This window comes from Balaenoptera musculus, chromosome 1 (assembly GCF_009873245.2).
Source record: "Balaenoptera musculus isolate JJ_BM4_2016_0621 chromosome 1, mBalMus1.pri.v3, whole genome shotgun sequence".
Taxonomy (NCBI): Eukaryota; Metazoa; Chordata; class Mammalia; order Artiodactyla; family Balaenopteridae; genus Balaenoptera; species Balaenoptera musculus.
In genome coordinates this window covers 32,849,179-32,859,852 of record NC_045785.1, presented here as the reverse complement: position 1 = coordinate 32,859,852, position 10,674 = coordinate 32,849,179, and the positions used below count along the sequence as shown (strand labels likewise).

At 42.1% G+C, this 10,674-nt stretch overlaps 1 protein-coding gene across 4 annotated transcripts; it reads right to left on the bottom strand.

Annotated features, from left to right (window-relative positions):
• Nucleotides 1-650: 650 nt before the first annotated feature.
• Nucleotides 651-7,378, bottom strand: EXO5 (exonuclease 5). Of its 4 annotated transcripts, none has more exons than XM_036839036.1 (4): nt 7,142-7,377; nt 6,509-6,589; nt 6,261-6,317; nt 651-2,153 (listed from the first exon to the last, which is right to left on the bottom strand). In XM_036839036.1, the coding sequence occupies exon 4, from the start codon at nt 2,142-2,144 to the stop codon at nt 1,032-1,034; it is 1,113 nt and encodes a 370-aa protein (XP_036694931.1). In that variant the 5' UTR covers nt 2,145-2,153; nt 6,261-6,317; nt 6,509-6,589; nt 7,142-7,377; the 3' UTR covers nt 651-1,031. The 4 variants fall into 4 exon arrangements, with proteins under 4 accessions (XP_036694931.1, XP_036694790.1, XP_036694862.1 ...); XM_036838895.1 differs by having other exon boundaries at nt 652-2,153; nt 6,422-6,589; XM_036838967.1 differs by lacking the exon at nt 7,142-7,377 and adding an exon at nt 6,690-7,111 and having other exon boundaries at nt 678-2,153; nt 6,422-6,589.
• Between the last annotated feature and the right edge of the window lie 3,296 nt (nt 7,379-10,674).

Genomic DNA, 10,674 nt, shown 5'->3' with positions numbered 1-10,674 from the left:
AATGTTGCTCAATGGAAAAACAGAGATGAATGAAGCAAAGGACTAGAAACAACTTACACTATCATCAACATTATCTTCATTATTATCAGCAGCAGCAGCGCCATCCATATACTGAATCATCGAATGATTCTGATGTGCCGAGTACTGTCCTAAGCTCTTTGCATGCATCATCTCATTTAATCCTCATAATAACTCTATGAGGTGAGTATAATTACCATCACTCCATTTTCCATATTGGAAAACTGAGGCTCAGAAAAGGCTTAGAAACTTTCCCAAGGTCCCAAGCTAGTAAAGAATAGAGTCCAGGTCTAATTCCAGGGCATCACTTATGCTCTGGTCTTAGAGTAGGAGATGCTGGGTACCTGTGGGGTTGAAGGTAATACAAGCTTCCACTCACGTATTCATTCTTTTGTAAATATTAATATCATATTTACTATTTTCATTTTTTAGGACTTCCTGTTCCTGCTTCATTTTTCCTTATTTCTTTGAGCATATGTATTAGGCTTCTTTTAAATTCCTGCTCTGCTCATTCCACTACTTCAGAAATATGTTTATGTATGTACTTAAAGGCTTGGAATAACATGCACACACAACTATTCTGGTGGTCCTCTTTGAAGGGTTGAGATTATGAAAAAAACCAGTTCAACCAACCTGGACAGTGTTTCATTTTATTTCATTATATAAAATGTAGAAACCCTGATTGAGAAAAAATAGGGAAGAGACTTAAAAGAAACTGAAGAATCTTCTTAGGAAAGCAAAGATTGTTGAAGGATACCTTGCTCCAGCCATGATAAGCATCTGTCTTCTTGGCAATCTATGGCGAAGCTCCAGAGACAGTATAATCCCAGATCTCTCCCACTCACCCCTGAGCCTTGGTCCTGGATTTGTGTGGTAAGAGGCTGAGGAAATATGAAAAGAACCAAAATAAGAACACTCTCCATGGAAGTCAAGCTCAGAGACTGGTCCTCTTTCACTCTGCTGAGTACATTAGGAGCAGGAAAGATCAAAGTTCCTGAAAGTCTATCTTCCGTTCATTTGGCTTTTTTGGCTTGCGGCTCTAGCATGGAGTTGGGCAACCCACCGCTCTTCCTCCACTCACAGATATCTGCATAGTTGCATGTCCGGCATTTCCAAGCCTCCTCCACATCAACCCCTTGAGGCTCTCGGTGGCCCACCCAGTAGGCCATATAGTGCTGCACTTTGTTTCTCACCTCCGTCTCTTCAAAGGCCACTATCTCTGTACCCAGCACAGTGGCAGTCTCTTGGTGGATATACTCAATCTTCAGGATATCAATAACTGGGAGGTCAGACAGTGTTAGAGACAAGAAGACCAGCTCCATGAGGTCACCCAAGGACTTCACAGAGAAGTCTCCCTGCCGGGCATGCCTCAGCACTGAAGGTCCCAGTGGCTTTTCTGGATGCAATTTTGTGTGGTGGATTAGGCTAGCAGTGGTCACTTTCCCTTGTACCATGGCATCAAAGATATATTTGTACAGGCTGACCTGAAAACAGTCTTTTTTTTTCTGAGCGTCTGGAGGGAGCACAGGGCGCCTGCGTGTCTTGAGTTCAGCCAGTTCCAGTTCCCCCCTGGCTGTATAGTGCAGCTCATCAATCACTCCAACAAGGAGCACACCCTCCACTTCTCCAAACACTGGAAACTCTCTGATGCGCCCTTCTGACTGCAGGGTAGGAATCATTGATAATATGTTCAGAAACTTAACTGCCCAAGCATCTTCTTTAGAGGTGATGGGGACAGTCACAAGATCATGAACTTCTAGTTCTCTAGCTAGGTGGATGCTGGCACCAGTGTCCAAAACAGCTGACTTCTCAGGTGTCAAGAAACCAGGAAGCTCCTTCCCATATACCATTTGCTGTTCGCACCAGTTCTGAGTAGACAGGTCAGTGACATACAAATATTTAAGATGGAATCGTTCCATAGGTGACGAGACATCCAATCCTCTTTTCCACTTTGGTAAGCTTATGAGCTTGCCATCCTTCCCAGGGAGTTCAGAAGAAGGGCCAGGCTTGTTAGGTGAAGTACTTGACTCTTGTGTATCCTCCAGGTCCAGAAACTCTGAGTCACTCAAGTCTGAGAACCCTGAGGCCTCTGCTGACACCGTCTCCTCTTCCCTAGTCTCTGCCATGGCACAGCTCTGGATTGGGCAAAGGCCGTGCATATCATGTTAAAGAAATGCATTACCCAAATGAAAAATTTCTCAAAAGCACTTTCAAATTCCAATGAGGTAAAAAAGAATCATGACTAATTATTTATACACAGTCTTTAAAGATGCTTATTTATTTATGACCAATTAGTAATGCTATAGAGTTGTACTACGGGTACAATTTACAACAATAAGACTCATTGTATCATCCATATATGAATACTTGGCAAAAATTTTTAAGTGCAAAATAAAACTTAAGTTTTATTACTGAATCTGGTATTAACATACCATGTGTGACTTTAAGCAAATCACCTACTTTGTCCTCAGTTTCTTCATTTAAAAGGAAATTAGAGGTTTGCCTTTTTTCCTTCAAAATTCTACTGACTTGGGACATTATTTCATTTTTTAAGAGAATGTAGATCACTGTAAATGTTGGAGCAATGTTTGCCAGTTTACCATGGACCACTTCTACAATTCTTTTGATACAAAGTCCTTGACTAGGAAAATAAACCTCAATAACAAACTGTTCCTTGAGCAGAATCAGCTCTACAGTGACTGCTTTTAAATGTAGTTCTCAGAAACGTAGTGCGGCAAAATTCAAAGACTAACTACAGATAAATACAAATAGATCTACTCATGAAGTAATAGCATGAAGTAACGAGAGAGGATATTCACAGCAACATGTGGAAATCAGTTGTTTTTTGTGTTTGAGATATATTAAGAAAATGACAAGAAGAAAAAGCTCTTGGTGGGTTTTACTTTACCTTTACTGACTGTATAAATTCCTCCTAACACTATAGAAATTGGTGTTTCCCACTAAGTTTATTTTCTCCCTCCACAAGAAATTAGCTTATGATGGAAACTATGTAAGTGAAAACTCTTAAAATATTACTGTATTTTGCTATAAATAATAGTGAATATTTATTGCACAGTTATTGCATGCTAGACACTGAGCCAAGTGCTTCACACCCAATATCTCACTACTCTACTGAGGGACAAATACTCTCCCTTTTTACAGCAAACAATTTCACAAGCACAGGAGACAGAATAGAACAATGAACACAATCTAGATAAATAACTGTTGACATGTTGCTGTGTTTGCTTCTTTCAGGTGCTTTTTTTTTAGCCTAACTATTTTAAAGTAAATTACAGACATCATCATGCTTCAAATACAAATGCTTCACATACATTTCCAAAGAAGCCTCCTACATTAACTACAATATTATCATATCTACCACAATTAATAATTCCCTAATACTCCAGTCCATATTCAAATTTCCTCAGCTGCCCTAAAAAACATTTGGATAGCTTTTCGTTAAACCAGGAAACAAAGACCATACATTATGTTTGATTGTTTTGTCTCTCAAGTATTTTTAATCTTAAGAAACTAGGGGAGTTCCCTGGTGGCCTAGTGGTTAGGACTCTGGGCTTTCACTGCCGTGGGCCAGGTTCAATCCCTGGTCAGAAAAAAAGAAACTAGTAGGGGGGAGGGATAAATCAGGAGCTTGGGGTGAGCACATGTACACTACTATATATAAGATATTTAGATAACCAACAAGGACCTACTGTATAGCACAGGGAACTCTACCCAATATTCTGTGATAACCTATATGAGAAAAGAATCTAAAAAAGAATGAATATATGTATATGTATATGAATCACTTTACCGTACACCTGAAACTAACAGAACATTGTAAATCAACTATACTCCAATAAAGGGACTTCCCTGATGGTGCAGTGGTTAAGACTCTGCGCTCCCAATGCAGGGGGCCCGGGTTCAATCCCTGGTCAGGAAACTAGATCCCATATGCATGCTGCAACTAAGAGTTTGCATGCCACAACTAAGGAGCTGGCGAGCCACAACTAAGGAGCCCACCTGCTGCAACTAAGACCCAGTGCAACCAAACAAATAAATAAATAAATGTAAAAAAAAAAACTATACTCCAATAAAATTAAAATATTAAAAAAAAAGAAACTAGGCAAATTATCTTGTGAAGATACTCTTTTTAAGCCTTCCTTCTTACTTCACATATCTAACCCTGCATACAAAAAAACCCAAAAAAACAAAAAACAAAACAAGGTATGAGCAGCCCACTAGTATTTTGACTTTGGGTGACAGGAAAATAACTTGACACAGAATGGAAGCTGATTGAGGTAAAAACTATGAGCGAAGCTTCCTCCTTGCTACTCTAAGGAGCAATGAAAGAGCCGTATGTACCAACTCCCATGTTGAAAACTTAACACTGATACCTTGAAAATGGTATTAATATTAGTTATCATTGTACTTAACTAATTTTTAAATAGTCTAAATGTCCCTAATGAAGGAAAACACAGATAGCTGGAAAACAAGTTATCTGCAATGAACCAAAGTAATACAATGCTAAGACTTCTGGGTATATCCTATAAAGTTATTGCTTTATAGGATACTTCAACAGTAATAAAACACAGAAGCTGCACGTTTGCACAAGTGTCTTAAAGTATAAATGTGCCTTAGATGATGATAGTTTCAAAATGAGTAACGTTATTTGGACTCTGAAGTCCCTGAAACTGGGAGAGAATCTTTACCCTCCACCAAGAAACAAAAATTAAATGGCAATTAACATGTATACTTCGGGTTGCCCCCTACCCCCACCCCTCTGCAGGGGAGGGCACTAAATCCAATCAACTGACCTTGAAAATAGTTTACTTCAAATATCCAGTTCTGGGCTATCCAATATGTAGCCAACAGTCACATGCAGCTATTTAAATTTAATTAAAATTAAATAAAATTAGGCACATTTCAAGTGCTCAGTAACTACATGTGGTTGGTGGGTACCACATTATAAGGCACAGATATAGAACACTTCCCTGTCACACAAAGTTCTATTGGACAGTACTGGTTTCAATTATTTCATACGTATCTATTAATTCCCCAAAGAGAGCGTAAGCTCCTGAAATGTATGGACTTCCTACTTGTTTTACATACAACACTCAAAACAGGGTAGCTCTTAATAGGTAAGTGAAATGTTTGTAAAGAAGACACAAGGGACTTCCCTGGAGGTGCAGTGGTGAAGAATCCCCCTGCCAGTGCAAGGGACACGGGTTCGAGCCCTGGTCCAGGAAGATCCCACATGCCACGGAGCAACTACGCCCATGCGCCCCAACTACTGAGCCTGCGCTCTAGAGCCCACGAGCCACAACTACTGAGCTCACAGGCTGCATCTACTGAAGCCCGCGCACCTAGAGCCTGTGCTCTGCAACAAGAGAAGCCACCGCAATGAGAAGCCCACACACCGCAACGAAGTGTAGCCCCGCTCACCGCAATTAGAGAAAACCCACGCACAGCAACAAGACCCAACACAGCCAAAAATAAATAAATAAATAAATTTATATTAAAAAAAAAAAGAAGAAGACACAAAAGGAGAGCATTCTTTGTGGGATTATTTACCTAAAAGGAAAAAACAATACAATGGGGATGGACAATTTAGACTCAATGTGTTGCTTGGACTTCCCTATGCAGAAAAAATCCAGGCAAGGGCATGATGCAGTGCACTGTGTCCCAAAATTCAGTTTGTACCTTTTTGACAGGAGATGATTTTACATGGTACATGGATCAGCATCTTAGAATAAATATAAAGCTTAGAGTGTTCTTCAAATGCATAATTTCATATGTAGTGTTTCTCAGCACAAGTTTGATTTTTTAAATAAATGTAAGTAAAAAATTAAAAATATGAGACTAACAATACATGTGGTACATAGGTATGGTAGAAATAGTTGGTAAGTGAATGAGATGTTTGGGAAACACCAGTATGCTGTCAAGAGTCTGGGGGTCCTACAGATCTGGATTCTGAACCTGAGTAGGTCAATAGTATTTAGTATGCTACTTGCCTTATGAGTATTCTTGGGCAAGTGTTCAGTTTTCCTGAGGCTACTGACACATCTTTAAAATTAGAGTACTCCTTCCAACCATACTCAGCTACCCAGACAACTGAGTGATGACAAAGTACACACACTGGCACACAACAAATGTGGATCTCCTCCTTCTCAAGGGAGAGATGAGATAGTACACCTATTCCCTCTGACAAATTAAATTTTAGGAGAGAAGAAACTTCTACTCACCTGGGACTTGGCTGATCTTCCTCCTCACAGGAAAGGCAGAATGCTGAAATGACAAGGCTGGGGGAGGAGGAAAGAGCTCTGAAAGACCAGGTCTGCAATCGGAGAATCCAGATTAGCAACTCTGGGCCTTGCTAGAACAGAGACTTTTGGTCCTTTCTCACCTGACCAGTCCCTCACATTGCGGCGTTTCCTCTTCTCTGATCCACACTGCACACTGTTGCCCACCCCAGATCCTACGTAACACTTGCCTCGCTCCGAGGGCAAATTCTCCGTGACTTCTTCGTTTTGCCCATACCCTGGATGCAGTTACTTGATCCAATCCCTGCTCCCTGCAAGTAAAAGGGTCAGTAATAACGAAGGTCCCCCAGGAGCACCGAGAGCAGTTTCCTCTTCCAGCCCCAACTTCGGCCCAGAAGCTCGGGCAGAGACCTCAGATCAGATGTTTTTCCCCTCTGATGGGTTCCTGCTGCCTGCGGCAGTGCCTCTGCCTTCACGCTCAACATCCTGACTTGTTCGGTGCAGCCCGGACTTGTGGGCTCCAAGAAAGTCTGCCTTCAGCGGGGACCTTCCCACCGGTCCCAAAACCACTGTCTCCCGGGGAGTTGCATGCTTGCCCGAAAGTTTACTGAGCACCTCCCTACAGTGTCCTGGAGGAGAGAGCAACGGATTGCTGGACTAGGGAAGGGGTCCCAGCCGACAGCAGGGTCTTCCAAGATCGAAAGGTCCTGAACCCACAGGAGCAGACGAGATAAGCCGCTGCCCCGGAGCCGTTCCCACCCAGAAAGGGGGTTGGGGGGACGCGGCACCCGCGGGGACAGATCCCTGGGTTCCAAAACTCAGCCCCTCAGCCCGCCACCCGCATTCGCCGGCCTTCCCCTAACCTGGGATATGCCTCGGAACCCCGGACTCCACCGGCCCCGTCGCGGCCTCGGAACCGCTCCCGGACCCTTTCCCCGGACGCGCAAGTGCAAGTCAGGGAGAGGACCTCTGGTTTCGCGCTTCTCACAAAAGCCGCCTGGACACCAGGCCCAGAATGCCCAGCGGCTGCCCAAGGTCCGCCCCCTCCCGGAGGCCTCAGCTGCGCCGCTTAGTCTTCGCGCGTCTGCGGCTCAGACGCGAATCCCACTCGCTGCGGGGCGGAGGAGGGTCCTGATGCGGGTCCGCCTCTGCGGAGGTCGTCTTTGTGGGCCGCTGGCTGTGCGTGTGAGTTCATTCGGGACGGAACTGCGCCGTCACTTGACCAAGAAGCTCCACCCTGGCGGCTCCCGGCTACTGCCAAGCCAGTGTAGGAGAAAGGTCTGGGCATATCCCTTTCCGCGGTGCCCTTGGCCTCTGCCCGTTAGCGCTGCGTCTGCGCTTTGCCACCTTGGGTTCTGTACGCCTTTCTTTGCACCTCGCACCAGCTTTCCCAGCTGAGAGAACAACCACGAACTCACTTTTCAAAGATGCTGACGCTCGTCTCATCAATGTATTTCTTTTTTTCTATTTGCTTACTTTTTAATTAACCCTTTTATTGGGAAATATAACACAATTATATTCTGAAATAGAAAGGTAAGTATAATAATTATTGAACAGACATGTCATCATGTAGAGCAAAAATAGTGTTGTGCCCTTCCCAAATACACTCCCATGCCTCCTTCCTGAGGAAACCACTAGTCTGACTTTTATGACAATTATTGCTTTTTTTTTTTTTTAACAGTCATCACATATTTGGAAACGATTTGTGACAAAGGTGGCATCGCATTGCAATGGAGAAAAAAAGATGGTTTTTTCAATGAAGGTTCTGAGACAATAGGGTATCCTTATGAAAAAAAATATAAAATGAGACCCCTTGTGTCACTTCATCACAAATATCAATTCCAGGAGGATTAAAAACCTAAATACATTTTGGACTTCAGAATAGGGAAAGATTTTATTTATTTACTTATTTATTTATCTATTTACTTACTTATTTATGGGCCTCGCAGCTTGCAGATCTTAGTGTCCCCACCAGGGATTGAACCCCAGCACCAGCAGTGAAAGCGAGTCCTAACTACCGGACTGCCAGGGAATTCCCCGATTTCTTTTTTAAAAATACAAAAATGTTGGGAGTTCCCTGGTGGACCAGTGCTTTCACTGCCCTCGCCTGGGTTCAATCGCTGGTCAGGGAACTAAGATTCCGCAAGCAGCGCAGCACGGCCAAAAAAAAAAAAAAGTTAAATAAAAAAGAAAACTACAAAGGAGATTTTGGGTCAGTTGGGGGAATTTAAATGCGACACATGTTAGATAATAGTATCAATCAATTATCAATATCCTGAGTGTGGAAATGATTTTGTGGTTGTGTAGGAAAACGTCCTTGTTCTTGGAAATACGAAAGCTGAGGGAAGTCTTACACATCAAGTGAAATATGGGTGGGCATAGCTGTATTGAGGCTGGAGGTTTCTGCCTCCTCCCAAGTATAACTTTCCTTCACCAGGATGCAATTCCCAATGCACGAAAGCCCCTCCTCAACCCTTTCACACATGGACCTGTTATCTTCAAACGGAGTTTGAGGGGGCAATGCTGATTGGTGGAGTGAAGCAGAAGCGATTCAGAAATGATCATGCTGTGGGGAAAAGAAATTTCCAAGATAGCAGGACGATGTTCCCCAAAGCTTTCATTCTCAAATTTCAGAAAATGTTACCCTTTCCCCAAAAGGCTATCATAAGAAGTCGGGGCATTTAAGGTCCATCTGTGTACAAAAGCCTTTGATTTAGTTCCTCCACCTCCAGGGATATCTGTAATATGGGAAATACTGTTAGACACAAATTGTCTGTTTTCCTCTTTCCATCTTACTTTCCTTACTCTTTCAGAGGGTAGAATTTGTACCTCTTAATCACACTGATCACAGTCTTCCATTGAAGTGTTTATATGATAAAAGTGTTTATGTATGTGAATGCTCTCGAGACCTTTGCTGTCCAACACAGTAGCCACTAGGTACGTGTGGCTCTTAAGCATTTGAAATGTGGCTAGTCCAAAATGACATCTGCTGTAACTATAAAATACTGTATTTTGAAGATTTAGTAAAAAAAAAAAAAGTTAACTCACTAATAACTTTTATATTGATTACATGTTGAAATAGTAATATTTGGATATATTGTATCAAATGGAATATATTTTTAAAATTAATTTTACTTCTTTTTATTGTATTAATGTGGCTGGTAGAACATTTTAAATTATTTATGTGGTTCGCATTTGTGTTGTGGCTCACATTATATTTCTCTTGGACAGTACTGCTCTTGAGCATCAGACCTAAGGGCAGGGAATTTATCTTGCTCAAGTTTGTGTTCCTTACAGGTGCTAGAACAATTATTGACATAATTTTTATATGCTTAAGAGAAACCCACTGACGATATTCTGTATTTGAGAATCTTCTCTTCCCTGTATTAAGGTCAGCCTCTCTTTAGCCAAACACCAGTTTCTGGTAATTGAAAAGGGCATTGCTTAGTTGGAGAAGCCAGAAAAGGTAGCCCTAAGCTAGGAAGTTGGGGGAGCTGGGAATGAGTTAAGGATGTAAGACTGGGCCATGCTTCTGCTAAAACAGGCAGCCTCAGATGTAGGACATTTGAACTCTTGAATCAATTAGGGTTTATTCATTTATCAGTTTGAAAACCCAGGAGCTCTAGCTTCAGGTGAGGCTTGATCCAGATGTCAAACAGTGAGACCAGAACTGAGTCTTCTCTCTCCATTTCTTGGATCTATTTCCTCTGTGTTTTTGCATTTATAGGCAGTCTTCCTCCTCTTCCACTGCCAGTAGCTTCCAGGGCCACAGTCTTCCAGATTTGTGTCCAGTGGAAAAAAAGGAAGTCCATTCCCTAATACCTCAAAGATAAGTCCTGAAATTGTCCAATTGGCCCTGATTACTCAAACTGGGGCTGTGTGCTTGTCTTAACCAGAGTCTTCAAGAAAACAGAGCCTGAGGCAAGGATTAGATGATTTTTTTTTTTTTTTTTTAGGTGCAAACCCATGGTAGCAAGGGTAAGAAAAGAAGGAAGTGTAGCAAGCAACAGTGTGAAGCAAATTGAAGTTGAATAGCCCTGGCTATTACTTCATGTTGAGCCATGGTCCTCCATAGTGATTCCAGAGTAATTTTATAAAATTAAAATCCCTTGCTATCACTGTCTAGTCAAAAATCCTGTAGGATAAGGCCTAGATATTTATTTAGTAAATTCAGCCAAGACTTCAAGTGTTCATCCAAAACTTCATAAATTTTGTGTAGTATTCCCTGAAGATGTGACACAAACTAAATCTGGGAGGATGAGTAGGAGCTAACAAAGAAGTTAGGCAGAAGGAGGAAAAAAATAGCATAGTTGATGACCAGAAACCAGGAAATAGCATGGAATATTTTGAGGACCATAAGATGTTTATGGCTGGAGAGAAGTACGCTTGGGGGGAA

Bases quoted from the DNA above. Each gene is read 5' to 3' on its own strand.
- EXO5 (XM_036839072.1), bottom strand. From the start codon at position 2,144: ATGGCAGAGACTAGGGAAGAGGAGACGGTGTCAGCAGAGGCCTCAGGG.